This window comes from Hydra viridissima, unplaced genomic scaffold, assembly GCF_058129835.1.
Source record: "Hydra viridissima isolate aposymbiotic clone 2 unplaced genomic scaffold, HvirCarnegie_v1 scaffold_9, whole genome shotgun sequence".
In the NCBI taxonomy this organism is placed as follows: Eukaryota; Metazoa; Cnidaria; class Hydrozoa; order Anthoathecata; family Hydridae; genus Hydra; species Hydra viridissima.
Window position 1 is genome coordinate 7,944,050 of NW_028324308.1, and position 24,961 is coordinate 7,969,010.

Below are 24,961 nucleotides of genomic sequence, written 5' to 3' on the forward strand. Positions count from 1 at the left end.
CGGCTCAGCCTGATCGTTACAACCCTGTTAAAGCCTAAAGTACAACTGTGTAGTACACAGTATGTACCACTCTCCCCTATTTAGGCTTACAAACTTGAATTTTCTTGACCACAAACCACAATAATGCAGGGGGCAACCTAATTAAAATTTAATTTTTTATTTTATTTACAAAATTTTGAATTGGATTAAGATAACCATAACAACTTCTAATTATCGAAAAATCCTAAAATGCTAAAAATTTGATATTATTTATTTTTAAAAATCTAATACTAAACATTCAAGTGTATATATTGCATGATCATTTTTAGTTAAAATGAAATAAGTAGATATTTTTTGTGCGATCGATGATGCTAGCATATTTTAATTCGTATTTTCATTACTTTATAAAGGAAAACTGAACGCTGAAAGTTAAAGTCACAATCTTATTTAAAAGCCTGTTTTTCCAAATAGTAAATGGTAGTGAAGGCTGAGACAGAAACATGCGGCAGAAATAAAAAAAATTTCAAGAAAAAAAACATTCTACTAAAAAAAAGATTACTTTTTAACGTAAAATAAAAGAACATGGTAGTGAGATGCCACAAAGTGGACAAATTACTGCTTGGTAGAAGCTTCGGAAGAACACAAAGAGAATTTCCACTTTTGATAATCTTGAAAGTAAGAATATTAAAATGGAAGACACATTTAATGGAAGAACATTTAATGGAAAAACATTTAATGAAAGAAAAATTTAATTTATCAGCCAAATAGAATAATACTTAAAGAACCAAAAAAAACAAACAAAAGTTCTCTTTTTGAGTCTAGCGATAGCTAATTTGATATACGATAAAATATTTGATGTACGATAAAAATTAGCATGATTTATGAGCAATTGAAATCAAAGATCATGATATTCCATTCCTATATCACTCCTGGCCTATAATACAAAATAAGAGTCATTTTATAAATTTTTGATTAGATCTTATAGCTTTTAATGAGATGATACAATATTCCAAATTAAACCAGAAAAAGCTGTGCTGAAATCACATAAAAAGCTTGGTATTTAAATGAAAGATAGTTGTTATGTGTCTATCTGATAAGTGTTCACCTGTTGATCAATTATATAAATCAGATCAAACAGTAAAGCCTATCAGTTTAAAGATGGGAAAACTGAATTCTGAAGTTTTATTTGACAGTAAAAAAAAAAAAAAAAAAAAAATGAAGATTTTCTTTGTTTGACTAGGTAAACGCTGGTAAAATGCTGGTAACGCTAGTAAAAATTTGGTAACACTGGTAAAAAAACGCTGGAACGCTGGTAAAAATTCGATTTGTTAAAGAAAATGACATTACTAGAGAAAAGATGGTTGAAAATCAGTTCATCAAACTGGGGCATATTTTCAGGTTATAAAAAGTTGAAAAACTATGTGACTTTTTTTGTAAATGGCAGAACTTTGTTAAATTTTGTGAAGACTTCATCGAAACTTTTTTTTGAAACAACAAAAACCAAACTTTTTACTTGTTGTTAATCATGGTTTGAAATTTAAGATAATGTTAAAAAAATATATAAATATAGTTTTTCTTTAAACATAAATAGAAAAATGAAAATGTTTTACATTTAAAATACATAGAAAAAATTTTTACAAACCCCCTCCCTTCTTCCAATCCTCTCTTCAAAAAAATATAAAACATGATTTAAAAAGGTTAGGACCAACTATCCCATTATCTTTTGCAAAAACTCAAACCATAATTTAAAATCAGATATATAAAGCTACAAAAATAACTCTCATTTATTTTTGGAATATTTGTAAGTGACCTTATCCTCCCCATATGTGCAAAAGTTAGAAACTTTTTTTGGTTCCAGCAATCCAAAGTATTTTTGAAACTTTTTGACTTTTTGGACTGCTGGGACCAACCACAAGAACGGCTAAAAATCTATATATTTTTTGAAAATATATATCAAAACGAACCACGAGGACTATTACGGTGTTTTTTTTTAGTCTGAGGTGTTTTATGTCCCATCCTAATAATCTTTAATTAAAGTAAAAGTATAAACATCGAAAATTTCACCCCATTGGCAAGTCTACGTATTCTGATGGAAGCAGATTTCCTTGATAGCTTTTTGTGCTTTCCAAATGAATTAATAGAGATTTTTAGATCTAATCTTACTATCTTTCAATGATCCAAGTTGATGAAATTTTAGGATTATGCTCCAATCTTTTCATTTTTCTTTTTAAGGTGAACTTGTCTATTTGATAGACTTATAGAAAATTTGCTGCATAATTATTACTTATATTGCAAAATAACTTTGGAAAGATTTGTGACACATGCTTAAAATTACATGAGTCAAAAGTTTGTTTTTAGATAAAGTATTAAACGTTGCAATATGAAAGACATCCTTTTGAACTTTATGCTCGTTAGAGAGAGAGAGAGAGAGGGGGGGGGGGGTAGTCAAAATATTGGATTCAATATTTTAACGTAGAGATAAAGAAAAACCTTGAGGAATTTTAAAGGGAAGAATGTGATTATTAATTAAGAAAAACTGTTAGGAATTTTAACTGCGTCTCAGTTTTTTCTAAATCTTTTTTAGCATCAATGGATAGGAGCGAATTAAAAAAATAAAAAGCTTTATAAAACCTTTTTTAAAACATACTGCTTACCGATAAGATGATTAAATAATTAATCTAAAGTTTAACTAAAGAGTGATTGTTAATGAGGTTTTTTTTAAAAAAAAGAAAATCAAATAAATAAAAGATATTCTTACTTGCCAAAGTCAACTTTACTAAGATAAAAAACAACTTTTATTTGGGATAATCAAAAGAAGACATGAACAAGTAAAAAATGTAAACATGAAAAATGTATTCTCTATGATTTAATATATAATAACAAAAACATAACAAATTATAAACACAATAATAAATTAAAAATAAAATTTAACAATAAATACCATTACTTGTTATATATAATCTGCCAACCATAAAACATCGTACCATAAAATCTCAGGGTACAACTCACAATGCACAAATGTTCTATGGTTTTCAATTGTTTCACGAGAACTGGGACTAATTTTTGAATGTTAGTCAAGAATAACTGTAATAAAAATTAATAACAGAGCGCGAAATCAAATAAAAAATCCATATCAGATTAACACCAATTGAGATTGAAATATAAGCATATCTTTTCGCCAGTAAAGAAGCCGAAACTGCTTTTTCAACATCTCCTTCTTCGATTGCAGATTTAACCTTAAAAAATAAGATTTAATGCTAATTATCAAGTTTATTAACGCAAATATTTGAAACGATTAAAAAGCTTCAAATTTCTAATTTAAAAATTCGAAGATGTAAAATAAAAATATGAGATTTGGGCAAAACAAAACTCACTTTTTCGGAATAGTAGATCGAAACAATACCAGTCGGACAAAAGCAGAATAAGCACGAAAGCCAAGCCAAACATACATAGCGTTTTGGGTGAGGGTCATCAATCATGACACGTGACTGTACCAAAGTGTTTGGTTGTTGCACAGTAGTTTCAATTGGTCGAGTCTGAAATTTTTTTAGCAAAAGAATGTGCTGAAGGAAAATTTTCTTCAAGTCAAATTTTTTTAATGAAATTCATTAAAAGATAAGACTTACGTTAGTATTTGCGAAACTGATGCAAGTTGTTCCTACATTTTGATGTTCTATTTGGTAATAATCAGGTGGAGGATAGGAAGGAGAGTAAGGTGGTAACTCAGGAGCTAACAAAAAATCCTTTTTTTTTTAGTAAAATATCATCGATCACAAACTTAACAAATAGAATAAAGTTGTTCTTTAAGTTAAAACGCTTAGAAAATTTAGACTTACTATTTGCAAAATCCATAACTTCTCTTAAAAATATTTTAACTAAGACGTCTTTAATTTTGAAATACTTTTAAAACCAATAAGTTTTTAGTGTGAAAAACAATCATTATTATTTTGTATTTATTCTTTTGTATTTTTTAATCTTTCATCAAAACGTCTTTTGTTAGATTAATTTTTTAAACGAGCTGTCAGCTTTCGGTTTCATTGACTTTCATAAATATCATCATGGTTAATGTAGAAAATATAAAATTAAGCCACCTCTGTAAAGTGACGCTTTTCTTAATATCCGATTATTAAACAAAATTTATATTTTGTAATATAACTTTTGAAGCCGAAAACTTGCTAATTATTATTACGAATTTCGTAATAATCAAAGTTCAATTCCTTTTAACAATTCTTTAAATATATTTTTTTTAACATTATTTTAATACTATTTTTAATAACATTTTCAATATTATTAGATTTAGTAGGTTTTTTTTACAACGGAGCATAACAAATTTACTCGCTTAAAACAACTGAAAATTGTAACTAAATGTGGAAAAGAGAATATTTGTAGATCATATGATCAGAAAAGAGAATATTTGTAGATCATATGATCAGAAAAGAGAATATTTGTAGATCATATGATCAGAAAAGTAAGGACTTTGTAATTGACGCTGTAAATGAAACATATCTAATTTGTGATTGCGGAAATGAAAACATTTTTCAATATTGATAAAGGAAAAAAGAGAATTAAGCAATATAAAATTCAAAAGTCTTTTTTAAAAAATGCCATTTACCCACAAGATGATCAAATAGATCCAAAGTGTAACCAAGGTGAGATTTTTTTATGAGGTTTTGATAAATCCATAATATTCTTAGATGCAGAAATTAACTTTGTTAAGATTAAAAACAAAAACGTTTCTTAGGGGAAAATCAACGGGAGACCTAAAAATTAAATTTGTTTAATAATGGCTGAGAAAACAAGATAAAAATATAAACAGTAACCTTCAGGTGTAAAGAAGAAGTTTTTGAATTTATGAAATGTTTTAAGATATATATGAAATAAGATAATATATGAAAAAATGTATTCTATATAATTTAATTATAATGACTTAAAGCTCAAAAGTTTAGTTTTAAGAAATCTCTTGAAATAGAAGTTTCTGGTAATATATTTCTAAAGTTGTTACATATTTCTTGATATTTTCATATTTTACATAAAGAATTATTAGTAGTTTATATTAACGTTTTATTAACGAAAATAAAAAGTTGCTTTCACTATTATTTCCTCTAGAATTACGTCATTTCTGTTTTATTGAAGCTTATAACAATTATTTTTGAAAATACCTCGCCTTTCTAAAATTCTATATACTAAAAAATTTTTTAATCTTTGATGTAGACTTTTCTTGAAAGACGATTACTGCAGCAATAGAAAATTGACGCACGTTTTAACAACAAAAATCACGTGTTTTCCAAATTGATTAGCCATAGCCTCGTTATAGTTTTTATAAACAAATAGGATTATTTCTTGAGAAACATCGATTTTTCATCGACATTACCGATTTGCATTATTTTATCGAAATCACATTCATCAGCACCATCTAAATCATATATTATGCATAAATAATATAATAAAAAATAATGATCAAAATTTTAAACTCTAAAATCTCATTTTAAAATGTCTCGTTTTGAATATTGTTAATGCAACCAATAAATATTCTATTGGTTGCATAAACCAATAAAACGTTTGATAAAATATGCAAACCAAGCATCCTGCTCAATCATGGCCAGCCAACTTCTGGCCTTCGTCAATCTCTGACTTGAACCCCCTGGACAATAGAACATGGGGCAAACTAGAACACTCAACCAAACTTCTCATCCTGGTGTCAATCATCTTTAACAAGTATTGAGATTAAAGTGAGAGTAAGTATCTAAAACCTCTTTTTGAACAGTTGCAATGCCCTTCGTGTGCAGGCTGTAATACTTTTAAAGTTATATTGATGTAAAGACAGTATACATAATAGTTTATCTATATGATGTAAATAAACTATTATGTATACTGCCTTTGACTTTCTATTTTTTTCTACCCCACTCTATGAGCATGTGTGTGTGTGTGTGTGTGTGTGTGTGTGTGTGTGTGTGTGTGTGTGTGTGTGTGTGTGTGTGTGTGTGTGTGTGTGTGTGTGTGTGTGTGTGTGTGTGTGTGTGTGTGTGTGTGTGTGTGTGTGTGTGTGTGGTGTGTGTGTGTATGTAAATATTTAAACTCTCTTTTTCAGTCTAAAATTTTTTTGATTTTTATTGATTGATTGATTCACTTTTTTATTCATGTAAATAATTTGTGAACGATATCTGTTTGTGTATGTGGCTAACACGCATCTCAGAATCGCAGATTAAATTATACAATGACATCTACATACTGTTTTTGTTTGTGAACTAGATATTTTATAATGGCTAGGTAAGGCAATTAGACAAAAACAATTAACGCACACAGATTATAACTCTTCCTTTTAAAGCTCTAACTGATGGTGTGAGAATTATACTGCATGAATTCTAATCAACTCACGTAATTAACTCACGTAATTAACTAACACACGTAATTAACACACATAATTAATTTACTTAATTAACTTACATAATTAACTTACAAAATCAACTCACGTAATCAACTCAATAAATCTTTACAATTAAAAAACCACTTTTAACAACCTGAAGTTGCTTTAAGTTTTTCTCATTGACAATAGTAATCTTGCTATGATTATCTAGAGTCAGGAATGGAGATTTTGTAGATAACGATAACAAACATTAACGACCGTGTTTCATGAAATCATCTATATACGTCTTGGAGAGAGCTTATATTCTATAGTTTTAATAGCCATTACATCTTTTTTTTAGCCAATGTTGGATTGTTTGCTCTCTGTAAAAATCACAAACCAGAATCTGAACATTCTTTTACTTTATCTCCATCTAAGAAAGAAGTAGTATCTCCATCTAAGAAAGAAGTAGTATGCCTAGCTCAATTAATTCGAAACCCTGAGAGCGTTTCTCCATCGATCAAACGTCTTAGTGAAATCTTTCACTTTGTTCGTCAAATGGGCTTAAATATTTGGAAAAATTATAGATGTAGATTCAGAGTTCAAACTGTTGTAGTAATTCACTAGTTTTCTTCATATTATCGGGACAATAAAATGCATAGATGTTTTACTACTTTTCACCCAGTCTAGATCATTTGAGCACAAAATAAAAATAACGCGAGTTACCTAATTAGTTTGCCTAATTCAGATCGCCAAGTCGACATCTAAAATACAACATATATTTTATTTAGATCACTCGTGCTGTTTATTTGCTGCGATGAAATTGTATATGAACCAAAATCGCAGCAGCAAATAACGATTTTCATCGCAGCAGGAAATATCAATTTTTATCACGGCACAACTGCAGCATAAAAAAGAGTCTCTAGCAATAAATAACAAAATTATAATAAATTTGAAACTGAAACCATTTGAATTAAACTTTTGATTAAAAAACCTTGTTAACCAGTCTTATTTAAGCTTTTCTGTATGATTTAATTTGAAGTTTCTTTAGTTAAGTAGTTATCTTAAAATTATGGAAGTTTCTTTAGTTAAGTAGTTATCTTAAAATTATGGAAGTTTCGACAAAGGTATGTACTAGAACCTCTGCCTGAAAACTCAACAAATTTTTTTTATCAAGAAAATTTAAGTTTTTCTTGATTTTTTATCCCTGGCTGTTTTACTTTTTCATTGAAATATTTTTTTGGATTGTGAATAATATTTCTTGGATTGTGAATAATATTTCTTGGATTGTGAATAATATTTCTTGAATAGTGAATAATATTTAGGTAAACTACGTGGCTTCAAAAGTTTTACTGGAATATTTTCGGTTTCTGAAAGACTTTTTTATCACGTTTTTCTTCTAAAAACAAGAATGTTGTATACCTTTTATCGTGAAGTATTTTGAAAATTTCAGTTATCAACTCACTTTGCACCAGTATTTTACATTTTTATTGTTGACATAAGTGTTTAAGTCTAACTTAATTGTTAATGTAAATATTGCTTATTTTGCAGTCTTTTTTATAAAAAAGGGTTAACTTTCTGAAAAAACTATGCAACCTCATTTTTCAAACCACGCTATTTAAACTGAATATTTTTTCCGTTTTTGTATATTTCTTAAATATTATTCATGCAACTTTTTTTTAAGTGTGTTAAATGAATTTGCTTTTTTAGGCCAAGTTATCAATTTCCTAAAAACTCTCTTTCCAAGTTCGATGTCACTTATTTTCATTCGTCCAGGTTTAGTTGAAGCTCATTTTCTTCTTTATAACTATTTTCTGTTTATCAAAATTTGAAATATTGTGATTAATACTAACAACATTTCAATCGGTGGTTCAATGGATGGTTCAATGGATGGTTCAATAGATGGTTCAAATCGTGAATATTATTTGCAACTTCAAAACCTATAATTTTTGTGAATAGTGTTTAACTACCTTTTGCAATAAGCAGTTAAGTATAAGTAAAAGATAGCTCTTGATCAAGAAGTAAGTAATATATATATACAATAACAAAATCAATTACAAAGCTCGCATGCTTTAGCCCTCTTTTTAATACAAAAAGCCGTTGCGAGAAAAGCATTCTTTTAAAAACAAAAAGCCATAAAATAGTTCGTTGCATTAAAAGTAATGCAACAAATAGCAATTATTATCTTGAACTGTCTCGGTTAGGCTCTAAGCCTAAAAATTACATAGATAGTAATATAAAAAACTTCATGTTGTGAATAACTTCGACATTATAGTGTTAGGAGCACATGGATCTATATTACTCAATATTGCTGCGTCAACCTGAGTTAAACTCTCCGAATCTATGTTTATTTGCATAAGTTATTTAAATGTGAGAAAAAGAAAGAAGAAATGGAAAAAAATCTTCAGTGTCTAACTACCGTTTACAAAAGCAATTCTTTCATTTTCTTTTTTATTTTTTTAAATGTTTGCAATTATAATAAAAACCACTCAGTGAAGAAAAAAAACAATTATTGTTTTGCAATCGAGTAAATAAGTCAAGTGAAATAGGATCCGCGCTGTAAGACCCTAATCATAGGCAAAATCAAAAAAAAAAAAAAAAATTGAAGTCTCGGCTTCAAGTATGAATTTCACATCCTGCTCAATGTCAGAAAAAATTCCATTTCAGCAAGTGATCTATGTGCTCTTCATGGTCATAGTGCTTCTTTCAAGCGCAGTCGGAAATATTCTGGTTGTAGTTTCTATATTTATATCGCGTAGTTTTCGAGAACGTGTTGGAACGATATTCATTATAAGCTTAGGTAAGATTTATTTTTAGGTTGCGCTAGTCAATTTGCTGCATCCCAACCAAACGCACCTGCATAGTGCAGATTACATTTGATTTCATAAGTTTAGCAATTTTAATAAACTTTATTTAAATAAAAAGTGAAAGTCAATTAATCCATATGCTTACTTATTTTTATTTTTGATTAACTGTGAAAACTTAAAAATAAAATGTAAATGTCAGGATTGTTAATTTTTTAATCGGAAAAAATTTTGATCTTCAAGACGTCAGAGATCCTCCTTTCAAGACGTCAGAGATCCTTCTTGGTATTGAGTCGCACATATATTTACACAATCCTGGAATTATCTCAAGTACCCATACACGTCGAAATTCCTCTATTAGTGTATCAAGTGTTGTTACTCTGGCAAGGGCATCTCTGTGTTTCACTATGAACTGCAGATATTTAATAGGGTTTAAATCTGGGGAATTTGAAGGCCATATAAATGTTTAAATATGGCTCTGCAACCATTTCATGATTGTTTTGGCATTATGACAAGCGGAACCATCTTGGGTAAAGATCAGCGTATCATGAATATCGATAAATAACAGTTATCCTGGCGTAGATTAAGTTGCAGGGATTTGAACTCCAAGGTTGTCGAACAAATTGTTGTTTGTTAGTTGACTCTTCTTAAGATTTACCTGGGGCATACTGTTTTGCCTTATCTACTTTTGATTATCATAAAACAGGGTGATTTGGAATAAAATTATTTTGTCATAACAACTTTTATTACCACTGAAAATGTATTATCAATCAAAGTTTAATGTAACGACAATATGTAAGAACAATATGTAAAGTATTTAACCAAAATTTAACCATAAATTTTTTAAACTACTTTAATATCCTGCGTATTTTAAAAAGAATGGCCTGTCCCAAGTCACCCCACATTGAACTGACAAATTACATTTTTGAAAAAAATTATAGTATACATAAAAATATAAAAAATAAAAAGTTATCTTTATATTACATACATATTTTATAAAAATGCAATAGAATGTAATTAACAAATAGTTCACCATTTTGTTTTTAACATTTTTTTTTTGGATAATCTTTTGAGATCTTTGAACACAAAGTTTTTTTGAACGCAAATATTTTGAAGGAAGTATCTAATCAAAGATTTTATCTTATCAAGTTTCATATCTAATCTTTGATATGAAGGTAGCTTCCTTCAAATTATTTGTGATAAATATAATTATAAGATAAATAAATAAAAAGAAATCTAAGGCCTAAGATAGAGTTTTAAAAACCTATAGTTTGTCTCAAGTCATCCCACGCTGCGATTACAAAACTTCAGTGTGATACATCATCACTACTGCAATTACATCTGAAATGAATTATCTTTCAATGTTATGTACACTGTAAAGGATTCATCTGGTATGTTACTGTACCAGTACAGTATCAGTTTTTTGGTTCAGTGTCGTTAAAGCGAAATTTTTTAGAGCGAAATTTTTTAGAGCGAAAATTTTTAAAGCGAAGCTCGGGAAAAAGAAAAAGTTATAAGTGAAATTTCGGGTAAGCGAGAAACTTAAAAGAGATAATTTTTAAAGTTACAAATTTTTTTCCCAAATAAAAAAAAAGGACAATTAAAAAGTGTGTTTGCTTAACATGTATGCGTGTAAATGTACTAGTATGTTATGTGTATGATAATACATTTAAAGACTGAATATCTGTGCAATAATTATAAGCGAACGGAGTCTTTTTCTCACCCTATTTAGCATTAAATTTCAAGGGCCGCTCATTTTAATTATTGTTATATATTTTTCAATTTTTTTCTTTCGCTTTAAAACCTATCGCTTTTAAATCATTTCGCTTAAAAACTTTTCGCTTTAACGTCCTACTACCAGTTTTTTTGCATCAACTAAAAACTCGAATTCTCAAAAATCATATATAAATGCCAAAATGAAAAAAAGTAAAGAATTTTTTGATTTTTTATGGTGATTTTTATAACAAAACAAAAAAACTAAGAAATACAACTTGGTTAACAAAAAAAAGAAGGGTCATGTATTGTAGACGATGCAGTATTTTCACCAAAATTTAAAAAGTAGTATCTCCATCCTCACAGTGCAAAGTCACCTCATTTTACGGTACCAGTTTTTTCATTAATGAATCAGGAATTATTGATATATGTCGTTATAAATAATTCTAAATAATTATAATTCTTTATTACATAATTTATATAATCTAATATGTTTTATTTGATAAAGTATTATGAATTTATTTACTTTAATTACTCAATTTATTTTTTTTAGCATGCTCGGACTTTGTAAATGCTGTTTTTTTGATACCCTTCAAAATATCAACAAATCTGCGCAACGACCAGTTCTGCCATTCACTAACCAAGTGCTATTTTTATATCATCGTAGACTCGACATGCAATATCGCCAGCATTTTAGATCTTCTTTTTATTACCATTGACAGGTGGATTGTACATTCGTATTCATATACATATATACTTGCATGCTAGCATGTTTATACTTATGCATGTATATTATTTATCTTTATCATAATCTTTGTTGTTTATCATAATCTTTGTTGTTTATCATAATCTTTGTTGTTAGGTACGTTGCTATAAAGTTTCCGTTTCATTACACTGAAATACTCACCAAGAGAAGGGCGAAAATTGTCACGCTGTTATTTTGGATCGTATCCGCAACTTTTAGTATTGCTGGAATATTCCATTGGCAACGCAACAATTATCCTTCATATGTAAGTATTCAATCAACACCGCCCGAAAAAGGATGCCGAAATGAAAATAGATATTTCTATGTTTTTGCATATTTTGCAATCTATCTACCATCTTTGTGTGCAATGACAATTATATACTTAGTTATCATGCGAATCGCAGTAATGCATGCAAAAGCTATAGCTTTGCAAAAACAAAAATGCATTCCTTATACATCTCAAGAAAACATAACAAAAAAACGTAGTCGACTTTTCGAAATGAAGACAACAAAAACAGTTGCCATGGTTTATTGTGCTTTTATCATTTGCTGGTTGCCTTCTTGCATTATAAATATTATTATTTTTTTCGATGAGAACGTGTTTCCAAAGTTAAAGAAAAGCCATAATGGTTTGTTCAAGTTTATGTTTTATGCTTTTATCGAAATTTTCCCTGTTCTTACCACCGCACTCAATCCATTTATATACAGCTTCTCGAACAAGCATTTCCGATTAGCATTTAAGGAAACCCTGAGAAAAGTTTACGAGAAAATGTCTAAAGCAAGTAGGAAAAAAAGTGTCACAAGCTTGACGAGTGTAATAACTTTATTAACAAAGGCAAATCAAACACAAAATTACAAACTCACCCAAAAGTCCCCGTCCATCGAATCATTATCTACAATTGATGTGTTTGCAGCATCGAGTTTATAATTCTAGGATCAATTTGTAAAGCATGGAAAGGGGGGGGGGGGGGGGGGGATGAACTTAACTTATTGTTTAATGTTTTGTAACAACTAAAAAGAGTTAAAAATTAGAACATCTTTTTTTATGCGACATTTCTTTAACTTATGCGGTGCTTCTTTAACTTACGCTATTTCTTTAATTTATACAAACAAAGTATTATTATTTACGAAATATTTCTTTTATTAGTTGCTGTTATAAAAATAGTTGCTGAATCAGTAGCGAACCGCTAAAAATGTAAAGCACACATGGGGTAACGTGCACAAAGCATCAACTTTTCACTTTTTCTAACTTTATGAATATAAAAGCCCTATTGTAATAAACCTTATCATTGAAAAATGTCCAATTAAAATTTTTATTACAATAATAGTAATATAATGTTTATTACAATAAGGCTGAATCATAGTGATGGTATTTCTTTTAAACGATTGTAAAGTTACCTCGTTTGAATTTTGCATGAATTCAAAAATGAACACAAATCTTCATAAATTGATTTATAGCCGTGATAAAATAAATTAACTAAACATAAGTTATCAATAATTTTTGAAAATTGTTTGTTGAAATTTTTAGTTAGAAACTTGAATTTTCTCACTAAATTTTCTGGATACTCATCTCTCTTACCCAGCTGGATTTTCTAAATACTCATCTCTCTTACCCAGGCTGGATGAAGGTTGTTTATTAGTGAAATCATTTAGCGAGCTGGATAAAGGTTGTTTATTAGTGAAATCATTTAGCGAGCTGGATGAAGGTTGTTTATTAGTGAAATCATTTAGCGAGCTGGATAAAGGTTGTTTATTAGTGAAATCATTTAGCGAGCTGGATGAAGGTTGTTTATTAGTGAAATCATTTAGCGAGCTGGATGAAGGTTGTTTATTAGTGAAATCATTTAGCGAGCTGGATGAAGGTTGTTTATTAGTGAAATCATTTAGCGAGCTGGATGAAGGTTGTTTATTAGTGAAATCATTTAGCGAGCTGGATAAAGGTTGTTTATTAGTGAAATCATTTAGCGAGCTGGATGAAGGTTGTTTATTAGTGAAATCATTTAGCGAGCTGGATGAAGGTTGTTTATTAGTGAAATCATTTAGCGAGCTGGATAAAGGTTGTTTATTAGTGAAATCATTTAGCGAGCTGGATGAAGGTTGTTTATTAGTGAAATCATTTAGCGAGCTGGATGAAGGTTGTTTATTAGTGAAATCATTTAGCGAGCTGGATAAAGGTTGTTTATTAGTGAAATCATTTAGCGAGCTGGATGAAGGTTGTTTATTAGTGAAATCATTTAGCGAGCTGGATGAAGGTTGTTTATTAGTGAAATCATTTAGCGAGCTGGATGAAGGTTGTTTATTAGTGAAATCATTTAGCGAGCTGGATGAAGGTTGTTTATTAGTGAAATCATTTAGCGAGCTGGATAAAGGTTGTTTATTAGTGAAATCATTTAGCGAGCTGGATGAAGGTTGTTTATTAGTGAAATCATTTAGCGAGCTGGATGAAGGTTGTTTATTAGTGAAATCATTTAGCGAGCTGGATGAAGGTTGTTTATTAGTGAAATCATTTAGCGAGCTGGATAAAGGTTGTTTATTAGTGAAATCATTTAGCGAGCTGGATGAAGGTTGTTTATTAGTGAAATCATTTAGCGAGCTGGATGAAGGTTGTTTATTAGTAAAATCATTTAGCGAGCTGGATAAAGGTTGTTTATTAGTGAAATCATTTAGCGAGCTGGATGAAGGTTGTTTATTAGTGAAATCATTTAGCGAGCTGGATGAAGGTTGTTTATTAGTGAAATCATTTAGCGAGCTGGATGAAGGTTGTTTATTAGTGAAATCATTTAGCGAGCTGGATGAAGGTTGTTTATTAGTGAAATCATTTAGCGAGCTGGATAAAGGTTGTTTATTAGTGAAATCATTTAGCGAGCTGGATGAAGGTTGTTTATTAGTGAAATCATTTAGCGAGCTGGATGAAGGTTGTTTATTAGTAAAATCATTTAGCGAGCTGGATAAAGGTTGTTTATTAGTGAAATCATTTAGCGAGCTGGATGAAGGTTGTTTATTAGTGAAATCATTTAGCGAGCTGGATGAAGGTTGTTTATTAGTGAAATCATTTAGCGAGCTGGATGAAGGTTGTTTATTAGTGAAATCATTTAGCGAGCTGGATGAAGGTTGTTTATTAGTGAAATCATTTAGCGAGCTGGATGAAGGTTGTTTATTAGTGAAATCATTTAGCGAGCTGGATGAAGGTTGTTTATTAGTGAAATCATTTAGCGAGCTGGATGAAGGTTGTTTATTAGTGAAATCATTTAGCGAGCTGGATAAAGGTTGTTTATTAGTGAAATCATTTAGCGAGCTGGATGAAGGTTGTTTATTAGTGAAATCATTTAGCGAGCTGGATGAAGGTTGTTTATTAGTGAAATCATTTAGCGAGCTGGATGAAGGTTGTTTATTAGTGAAATCATTTAGCGAGCTGGATGAAGGTTGTTTATTAGTGAAATCATTTAGCGAGCTGGATGAAGGTTGTTTATTAGTGAAATCATTTAGCGAGCTGGATGAAGGTTGTTTATTAGTGAAATCATTTAGCGAGGTACTTCAACTTGCTTCTGTGCACGTTCTTTTCTTTGAATATCTCTCTTGGTTTCAACAACAGATTCACATTCACTATTGCAATAAAATTATTCAGTATTTTTTGACATTTGACTGAATGTATTCCAGTTTTATTCCTCAAATTTAACTACTGAATAAGTAAAATGTGTAAAACTCGTAAAAATTTGTAAAACTCGTGCTACAGGGAGTTAAAAGTTTAGTGGCAAAAAAACAACAAAAACAAACAAATCTTCAATCTTTTACTTCGCTTATGTATAAAATCAAGAGGATACGCATCGAAAAATAATTACGTTCAACTACTAAAAATAAAATATATATTACTATGTAATTTAAGCTAAGAACATAAATAGTGTAAAAAAGCTCTAAAAAAAACTGCAATAATATGACCAAGTTCAAAAAATACCTCTTCTTCGATTCTCTTTTCGGCTTTATTTTTTTGTAAGGATGAATTTGTGCCACAGATTGAGAATTGCTAGGCATATCAATAAGTTACACTTTTTTCTTAGAAGCATTGAACAATAAACAATGTACTTAGTTATTACAAACAACAGGTGGTTCGACTATCGCAATTCTAAGGAAAAAAGTTAGCCATCTAGCATGACAAACTGGTCCTGGTTTCTTTGAAAAAATCTTTTTAGAAATATAACCCTTAGAGATACCAACACAGTACTCATAAAGATTATGCTGCTCTGTACAAAGATTCTTATAGCATCACATTTCACAAAAATCTCTGGTTCTATCGATGCAAATTTAACCAATTGCTGTTCATGAAGAGTTAGTTTAGATGTGCAATACGCTCTTTTTAATCTGTCTGCTGCATCAGACTGTCTGCTGCATCAGCCTGATGCAGCTGGTACAAGCCACCTTCATTTCAAGCGTCATTTTTAAACATATACGTATTTCTAAGTTATATATAAGTAATATCAAGTTTGTAATATAAGCACATTTTGATGGTCGGCTAATTCATTTTTTCCAAAACGCCATAAAAAGTAACTACATAAGAAAATGAAATTTTTTTTTAATTAACTGAAAAAGTTTCTATATAAATGATGTTACAATTCTGTCAGTACTAAGTAATTTATTACTTTTTTTGTTAACTCAGTTTTATCAAGTGTATATATATAAAAAAAAACAGACCGGAAAATGTTAGAAAAAAGAGTAGGCGCACAAATTTGATTTCTGTTTAATTTTCTTCTCTAAACTACTTTTATTCATAACAATTTTATTAAATATTTTGTTGGTTTGTATCATTTTTTATAAAAAATTTTATTAAAGTTTTAATGATGTTTAACCACATTAAATTTTTTTTGAATTTCTGAAGATGGTATTAACTTCATTACAACGTCAAAGATCTTAAAAAACTACGGAGTTAGAGAACAGTCTTATAATTTGTTAAGTAACAGTTAATCTAAGGTTTAATTTATCGTAAACTTACAAAACTTTCAAATTAGTACCCTTATAAAAATTTATTTTTCAAATAAAGTTTGAAACATTTTACGTAGGCAAGATAAAGGTGGTGTGAACCTTGGTCTATGGAAAAATGGAATCAAGGAAATTTTGACGAAAGTAACTTAGAAGTAATAAACAGGAAAGGAAAAGTTCTTTGTAAAAGAGTTAAATCTAAAAATTAAACTTTCGCTTTATAATGACTCTCATAAAATGAACTTGGAGATGATAAAAGACATTGTTCAATTTTAGGGTGTTAAATTTAAGTAAAGACTAATTTAAACCTTGGCTGAATTACCCAACACCTTTCTGGAGTTTTGTGGACCAATTAAAACCCTATCTGATTTTTTTAGCAGACTATATGTGGTTAACAAATGCTTTGAATGAACAGACAAGCTTGTATCAGAATTTGGCGGGCATTTTTAAAAAAACTTGGACATTTATAAATAATGATTTCAAGGCAAGCTATGAACTATGAAGCTATTAACTTTTTCAGCCAGAAAATGAGAACAAAATTGCTTAGTTTTATTTATAACAATTTTTTTTCGGAAAAAAAAAATTGGTCTTTTTTTCTGGAAATTATGTCTTTGAATACAATTTATAAAGGATGACCTTTAAAATAGCGCATTATTTTTGGACCTGGTTGTTAAGAATTAATAAAAAAGTTTTTAAAAATTTTAAAATATGATGCATCTAATATGTATATATATATATATATATATATATATATATATATATATATATATATATATATATATATATATATATATATATATATATATATATATATATATGTATATATAATATATATATATATAATAAATATATATGTATATATTTATTAGATGCATCATATTTTATGTATGTATGTATGTATGTATGTATGTATGTATGTATGTATATATGTATGTATGTATGTATGTATGTATGTATGTATGTATGTATGTATGTATGTATGTATGTATGTATGTATGTATGTATGTATGTATGTATGTATGTATGTATGTATGTATGTATGTATGTATGTATGTATGTATGTATGTATGTATGTATGTATGTATGTATGTATGTATGTATGTATGTATGTATGTATGTATGTATGTATGTATGTATGTATGTATGTATGTATGTATGTATGTATGTATGTATGTATGTATGTATGTATGTATGTATGTATGTATGTATGTATGTATGTATGTATGTATGTATGTATGTATGTATGTATGTATGTATGTATGTATGTATGTATGTATATATATATATATATATATATTTATATATATATATATATATATTAGGGTGGAGCTTATTTTGGCGAAAAATTTTTTTTTGTAATTTTGATGGTCCTACCCTTTTAAGTTGTTCCTTTTAAGTAGAAAACACTCCCATAAAAATTTAAGCAAAAAGTATTTATACTAAGGGGTAGCTGAAGTGCTCCAAAGTTTAGAAAGTTTTGAAAAATTTGACAGATTAAGAATAAATTAACGATTATTTTTCATTTCTTGTTACATCACAGTAATCGTAAAATGTTATAATTTTTGACAATCATTTAGTAAAGATAAACAAATGTAATAAGTTTATTAATTTCACAAACTATATTTTTGAGATAATACAACTTCACGTCGTACGAGTATTGTGTAAAATACGCAATTATTGTCATGTTATGCAATATAAAGTTTTTGATTAAAAATATGAACTTTAAAATTAATTAACAATAACTCTTGAGTTTAAATGTGCCACTCTTTTGATGGCTTCTTTGCTTAAGCTTGCTTTCGGCTATCTGGGTAGGCTCGACGATGTTCTTCCACAACTTGTAGCAGAAACTGGAGCTGGGATTCATCGCGAGTGATAAGTCCGCTATACTCCTGGATTAGTGCAACTCCTCGTTCTTCATGATCGTTTACCACTTTCAACAATTTTACCATGTTGCTTGTTTGAAATCGTTACGTTCATTCCATAATTCAGGATCAACATTTAGAAATCCATCTGGTAATTCCATCATTGAAAAGAATTTCATAGATTTGGCAGTTACAAAATCTTCCAAATTCTTGTTTTTTTAAATACATCCATTGGAACACTAAGCCTTTTGGTGTGATCTTGTTCCAAATCTTCGTTCAGCATGGCACTCGCAATAAGCTGTTTTGTGGTTGAACTGACCTGATCATTAAACAATGCTAATCCCAAAAGTTCAGGCAACAAATACCATAAATAATTGGATAGCTTGATTGATGTAGCTTTTGCAATTGCTGGATCGATGGTCAAGTACTTCAGCAACGATTTCATTAACATCATATCGCTGTATGGAGCATTTGCAGCTAGTGGAGCTGTGATCCATATTTTCATGTAGACACGAACCGTAAATACACAAACATCACGAAATCCCAGTTGTTCTGTCAGTGTTAATTTGAATTGATGTCTGAGCATCCAGATTTTCAAACTGTAAATCACCTTCGACATCCAACATGCATGATGCATGGCTCCAGGGCTCATAAACCGAATTCCTTTTCCAGGTACGGTACCGAGAAAGATAATGATGAGTTCCAAAAACTCCCTGTAGTCATCTCTGGGTTGACTTTGTTGAAGATTCTTGTTACAAAATTCAATTGTGCTCTCTCGAATATCTTCCACTAGATCAGCTACATCACTTGCCATTCCAGTTTCATATCTGTCGGTGTCCATTAATCCCCATTTCTCTTGAAATCTCTTAAAGAGAAGAAACTCTGGAGCAGATGCTGACCCCATGCATACTTGGAGTACGGCACCAATTATGAGTTTCATAATATGATGTTGGCATGCAAAGTAAAGAAGCTCATTGCCAAGTTTTTGCTCCAGAAGAACACATGCACCAGCCATTCTGCCTGTGTTGGAACTTGTCTTATCAAAACAGATTGCTCGGGTGCTATTGGTTATATTCCAACCTTCAATTGCCTCAAAGACGGCAGAAGCTTGAGCCTCCCCAGTTCCAGATAACAGCTTGGTAACAGTTAAAAGTTGAGAAACACCTTTGCCAGAAACCAATTTATGGCAATTTATGGCAAGATTTTCAATATTTTGACTCAAACTTCTAGCTGTTTCAGCAATAACAAATTCAGATTTGCGGTAAGATAATTTGGTTCTGTCTAGAGCAGCTACCATACCTGGTGTAACAACAGATTTTGTGCCCCTCTTTTTTTTTGCTGGAGTACAAAATGCGGTGCCTCCAACTGCTCCAGCGGCACTCTCGTCTTCAGTTTCCACATTTGAACTATCTTCTTCGGCTGATGAGCAACTTTCAGTTGCAGTCTGTATGTGCTGCATATCCTAATCCTCCATTTGTTGACGCCTGAAATCCAGTTTCCTTTTTCTTTTGGCTGCCCTTTTTTCTTTCATTGTCAAAGTTAGATTAAATCCGGCCATTGATTTTCCCTTTCCTTTTTCTCTGTGTAAACAAGAAGTCATTGTCTTCTTGAATGTTAATCATGTTCACAGCATTAGCATGAGCCAAATCAAATAGACCATCCAATCTGGAAATCTTGCTGAGTTGCAGATTTTCTTCCTTTGTTTTTTTTTAGCACACGCCATTCTTCAAACGATTATTCCAGTTTTTCATGGAAATTTCGATGTTCTCTCATTAGAATTCGAGCTTTCTGCCAAATCTTAGCAACCTCGTTAACTGTAACAGACGATGATTGTCGAACAGTTTATTTCAGGTTATTGTGGTGATACAAAAAAAAAACCAAGAGCCATACGCAAAGATGGAAGCTTACTTCGTGTGAGTTCAGCCACAGAACCTCCAAGTAGGTACACCTGTGTTTTAGATCTAGTTGCTACTGACATTTTTCTATATTCTAAAATAAAAAGAAACTAACATTATTCAAAGTTAGCTTATATTGCAGAATGTATTAAATTGTTTTAAAAAAGAATTTCATTCAGATTTAATAATATACCATTTAAGTTGATTTAACCAACCAATAAATGGGAATGAATAAACAGGCCAGAAGGGCCAACAAGAGAAAACAAGCAACAAAGTGCATAAAGAACTACGCAGGGTCGTAAAGAGAAAAGGATTACACATACCCGGTAAAAGTAAATGCCTTCTACAGTAAGCCTCGCTCCCGAAGGGAGCTAGGGAGAATTGAGCTACCTCTAAATTTTGTCCAAACGAGCCCATATTTAGTAGTAATTATTTTTTTATATAAAGGAATAGAATGGAAGGGTAGGACAAATTTGAAACTTAAAAAGTAAGCTTCATCTCTATAATTTTTATATGAGTCAATTTCTCATAAGACGGTTTTGTCGCAACTAATGTTGCATGAAAATAAAGTTTGGACTATCTATAAAAGTTTTAACAAGTATGTTAAATTTTATCATTAGGGATGTACAAAACAGATTTGATTTTTTACGAATCTGCTTTTTAAATGTTTTTGGATATCATCAAGTAATGAGGCCCAATAATTTTTTCCACTCCGTTACCGTAACATAAATGTAACTACATCTGTGAATTATTATTATTTTTGTAACAAAATTCTATTTTTGTAAAGAAATATACTGGGTACTATAACTACAGCCTACATGTTAAGTATATTAGCTAATTTTAATGACATAAAAAATTTAATTTATGAGACAATGTCTGCTCCGTTTGCTAATTATTTATTATTTAAAAGTAAAACAGTGTAAGTTAAATTTTAAATTAAAGGGAAAATCTTAGTATACAAATAAATTCAGTACATTGGCTTTTTAAAAAAGGTAAAGCGTCTTTAAAAAAAGAAACTAACTCGACAAAAATCTTTTTCGGATTTAAATTATACAAATACTGTCCGCTCCGCTACTGGATCATTACCATACATCATTGATGAGAAGAAAATCGTGGTCCCTCACGACATCATTTGCTTCAATCAACAAGATATTCAAATTTTCATCGAAATTAACCAGATCAATGATATTTTTGCTTAAATGTTGAAATTGGTAATCATTGACATCCATTGAATTGGCCAAAGTAATACTTTCATCACTGTCAAAATTCTGCAAAATTAAAAAGAAATTCACGGAAGTACTTAAAATAAATTTAATTATTATAGAAACAAATAAATTAGCAAAATAATAAAATACACAAATATTTTTTTACCGTGCTAGTGCTTTTGGGAAACATATATCGCTTTAAGTTGTAGCACGTGCAAACTGTAGCCCTCTTACAGAAACAACTTAAGTCTCGATACAAAACATTAAGTTTTCTGTTTGGTGTGCAGCTGATGAAATTTCATAGTGCCTGAAATAGCCTTTAATGTTTTGGAACATTTTGAGTCAAAAGAAGTAATTTTGGATCCCTCAATATAGCAAAACTTTATTAATGAATGTCCATTGTTAAGATAATTATATAAACTTTCTAGATCTGGAAGGTCACAACCCATGTTAAGCAATTGATCTGCCTGACGTTTCACAGATCCTCCTATCGCATCTGGTGCTCCCTTGCCATGCCCACTTTCAAAAAAATTCCAACTGGCTAAATTAAATTTTAATTCGTATATCAATGTAGAGAATAAGAAGAAGTTTTGCTTATTCCTATATTGTGTGGTTGGTCCATCAGAAAAAAAATGAAGATCTGTAATTTGTGGGTTATCTATCTTGAGTTCAATTAGCACGGGTTTTAGATGTGCCCATATAGAAGGAGGATTGTGCCTCAAAGAGTCGGATATAGTTGTAAATGACTGATGTCCATCCATTTTATAAATTACTTCTGTATGCAATGTAGCTTGTTTGTCACTTGCTCCAAAATGTGAAGATTGAATTGCAGCAAAATTCTTGCACACATAAGTTAGTTCTCAGAAAAATCTATATGTATAACAGCTTCGTTCACATTTACTGTTTCTTTTAATTGTTTGTACATTCTAAACTGGTATCTTATTATAAAAACATGCTTGCATAGCTCGTTTCGAATTGATTCACAGAATTTTAATTTAAGATCTTTAAGTGTTCCACGCTTCACACTTTTCCTGATAGCATTTGTTGTTTTCTTTTCTCCCATCTTTTTATATTCCTATTTTTCTTTTTCCCACTGGAACCAAACTATAATACTTGCATCTTTTAGCAATCCTTTTGTTTGAAATTGAACATGAGACTTAAAACAAATGTTACATTCTCTGAACATGCATTCTCTTCTATCAGTACTACAACAAACTTGTTTCACTACTTCAATATTTTTTTCTTTCAAAACACGCAGGTTAACAGGTTTATCACAAAGTAATTGTATGTTCTCCTGTTTTTTGCACAGACACGTATCTCTATCTTTAGCCGACGGTTTGCTGACAAAAAATTGGCGATAACGAGTAAACGTTGTATATGAAATGTTGTTTCTCGTATATTCCGCGCTAAATTTTTCATAAAGGTTTATTAACGAATCGAGTAGTAGTCGCTTTTGTTTTTTATCTTTATTTTTTATTAAAGTCTGTTTCTTTCCAGTTGTTATTCTAGAATTGTCATCACGTGTAAGAAACTCTCTGATCAAATCCTGTGTTTCAGCATCAAGCTATGCATTACCACGATGGCATTCGCTGTTTGAAGTTGTACTTTTTGATGAAAAAGAAGAGTTTGGGGTTTTATTACCTGCTAATAAATTTGACATCCTGCTTGTTTCATTTGTAATAAAACCGTTTTCTTCAGAAGAAGTAGATGATCTATCAGTGGTTGTAGGTGAATTTGCTTGTAAACCAGGCTGGAAACTTTTAAGCCTCAACCAACGTTATTTGTATTTTTGGGCTGAACAGTTAGCCGTTTCCAACTCGTCCGTTAATGTTTGTATTTTTCTATAAGCCTTTGTTTTTCGGTAAACAACCTTTGCTTTACCTCTTTGGTTGCGTTCGTTATTCCTACTCAACTCGCGTTCCGGTGACTCTGATAACGATGTTTCAATCTTTCTTTTTGCAGCTCTAAATTTTGCTTTCTGGGCGCACCAACAGCGACGAACAATTCGTTTTTTTCTTTCTGATAATTCTGATATCACTTTAACCTTCTTCTGCTCCCGCCGCATATGCCAACGTTTGAGTTCTTTTTCACGAAATATGTCTGCATTTTTTTCTAATTGTCTGTCCCGAAACGCTTTCTGAATTTCAGCACGAAATTTCTTTGAAGTTTTCATGTTGTATGCCTCGTTGTATTTCTTTTGGAAAAATAGTATAACTGTAATTGTTAATACACCAAAAGTTTATTTATTATTTATTTATTATTATTAAAATAGATTTCAAGAATTACATTGGGTAAGGTAATCATATTTTATCGCTGCAGTAAGTCCCTAATGGTTGACGTGTTTATTTAATGCAGAAAATAGCTTAGTTTAAAGCTTTTGATTTTTTTATCTTCGTGATGTCAGCTCCGTTATGTTGTTGTCAACTTCGTTATTAAGAGGAAATCACGGAGTTGACAGTAACGGAGTAGATATAATTATACATAATCAACAATATCTCATTATTACTCATTGGAAAACATCTTTAAAGTCTTTTATTGCTTTATTGTCCAAAAGATTTAAAGATTATTAAAACACGCCATGTAAAAATTTGTAATTTTACGGAATAAAAAAGCGTAACGGAGTAGACTTAGAATAAGAATATCATTTTTAAAATAAGGTAATTAGGCTCTCATTTTTATATAAATATAGCTTGCAGCACAATATAGAACTGGAATTTTTTTCATTATTTTAATTAGTAAATAAGTAAAAACTACAAACCTGTGACTATTTTAGAATGTAATAACGGAGTGGACAAAAAATGTGGGGACAGCAAGTTTTTGACAAAAGCTACAACAGAATAAGGTGTAAATTAATACATGTATTAAAACACCATATATTAGCATGTCTAAAGCACCAAATTATGTCCCCGATTAGCCTTAATACAAAATAAAAAAAAAATTATTGAGTATAACAATATTGTCCTAGATGCAGGATATCTACGGAGTGGACATTTTTGATTAACAATTCGCGAGGTTAGAATTATTTTGTTCTATCTCCTATTTTAAAAGTTGGGAGAAAATAAGTTAATAATTTTAGTAAGTAATGATTACTTTTAAAATACGTTACACTTTAGAATTTTTTTTCTAAATAATTTGTTTAAACATAAATTACGTAAAGTATAAGTTATTATTTCTTTAAAAGTTAAGGCTAAAATTTTAAATAATTTTTACTTTAAGAAAAAAATCAAAAACTTTCTTCCAACGTTTAAACTTGAAGATAGAACAAAATAATTCTAACCTCGCGAATTGTGCACACAAAATTTTAAATTTTAGTTGGAAATATCCGATAAAATGTTAGTTTATATTAACGATAAGTATTACTACCCACGGTGCTATTTTTTATGTTACTTGTACAAGAATTGCGTTTTTATAGCTGTAGGACAAAATTTCAGTAACGGAGTTGAC

The 24,961-nt window shown here is 30.0% G+C and overlaps 3 protein-coding genes and 1 pseudogene across 9 annotated transcripts; 1 reads left to right on the plus strand and 3 right to left on the minus strand.

The window, feature by feature from the left end:
- Positions 1–2,815: 2,815 nt before the first annotated feature.
- LOC149883838 (uncharacterized) lies at positions 2,816–3,986 on the minus strand. Its single transcript, XM_090097147.1, has 4 exons — positions 3,816–3,986; positions 3,606–3,709; positions 3,354–3,515; positions 2,816–3,215 (listed from the first exon to the last, which is right to left on the minus strand). The coding sequence occupies exons 1-4, from the start codon at positions 3,829–3,831 to the stop codon at positions 3,054–3,056; spliced, it is 444 nt and encodes a 147-aa protein (XP_089953273.1). The 5' UTR covers positions 3,832–3,986; the 3' UTR covers positions 2,816–3,053.
- Positions 3,987–4,342: 356 nt separating this feature from the next.
- On the plus strand, positions 4,343–12,630 carry LOC145185457 (beta-2 adrenergic receptor-like). Of its 7 annotated transcripts, none has more exons than XM_090097145.1 (5): positions 4,518–4,628; positions 7,114–7,449; positions 8,033–8,098; positions 11,393–11,561; positions 11,702–12,630. In XM_090097145.1, exons 3-5 carry the CDS (start codon positions 8,074–8,076, stop codon positions 12,510–12,512), a joined length of 1,005 nt encoding a protein of 334 aa, XP_089953271.1. In that variant the 5' UTR covers positions 4,518–4,628; positions 7,114–7,449; positions 8,033–8,073; the 3' UTR covers positions 12,513–12,630. The 7 variants fall into 7 exon arrangements, with proteins under 7 accessions (XP_089953265.1, XP_089953267.1, XP_089953271.1 ...); XM_090097144.1 differs by lacking the exon at positions 4,518–4,628 and adding an exon at positions 5,365–5,714; XM_090097139.1 differs by lacking the exon at positions 7,114–7,449 and having other exon boundaries at positions 4,343–4,628.
- Positions 12,631–21,296: 8,666 nt separating this feature from the next.
- Positions 21,297–23,089, minus strand: LOC149883839 (uncharacterized). The gene is made up of 2 exons (XM_090098426.1): positions 21,684–23,089; positions 21,297–21,580 (listed from the first exon to the last, which is right to left on the minus strand). The coding sequence occupies exon 1, from the start codon at positions 22,276–22,278 to the stop codon at positions 21,781–21,783; it is 498 nt and encodes a 165-aa protein (XP_089954552.1). The 5' UTR covers positions 22,279–23,089; the 3' UTR covers positions 21,297–21,580; positions 21,684–21,780.
- LOC149883840 (uncharacterized) lies at positions 22,946–23,690 on the minus strand (annotated as a pseudogene).
- Between the last annotated feature and the right edge of the window lie 1,271 nt (positions 23,691–24,961).

Excerpts from the sequence above, each read along its gene's own strand:
- LOC149883838 (XM_090097147.1), bottom strand. Across the intron at positions 3,516-3,605 it reads TCAGTTTCGCAAATACTAAC|ACTCGACCAATTGAAACTAC; the intron begins GTAAGTCTTATC and ends AAAAAATTTCAG. Across the intron at positions 3,216-3,353 it reads CGATCTACTATTCCGAAAAA|GTTAAATCTGCAATCGAAGA; the intron begins GTGAGTTTTGTT and ends TTATTTTTTAAG.
- LOC145185457 (XM_090097139.1), top strand. The coding sequence starts at position 4,505 with ATGAAAACATTTTTCAATATTGATAAAGGAAAAAAGAGAATTAAGCAA. Across the intron at positions 4,629-8,032 it reads AGATCCAAAGTGTAACCAAG|GCCAAGTTATCAATTTCCTA; the intron begins GTGAGATTTTTT and ends TTGCTTTTTTAG. Across the intron at positions 11,562-11,701 it reads CTTTTTATTACCATTGACAG|GTACGTTGCTATAAAGTTTC; the intron begins GTGGATTGTACA and ends CTTTGTTGTTAG.
- LOC149883839 (XM_090098426.1), bottom strand. The coding sequence starts at position 22,278 with ATGGATGGACATCAGTCATTTACAACTATATCCGACTCTTTGAGGCAC.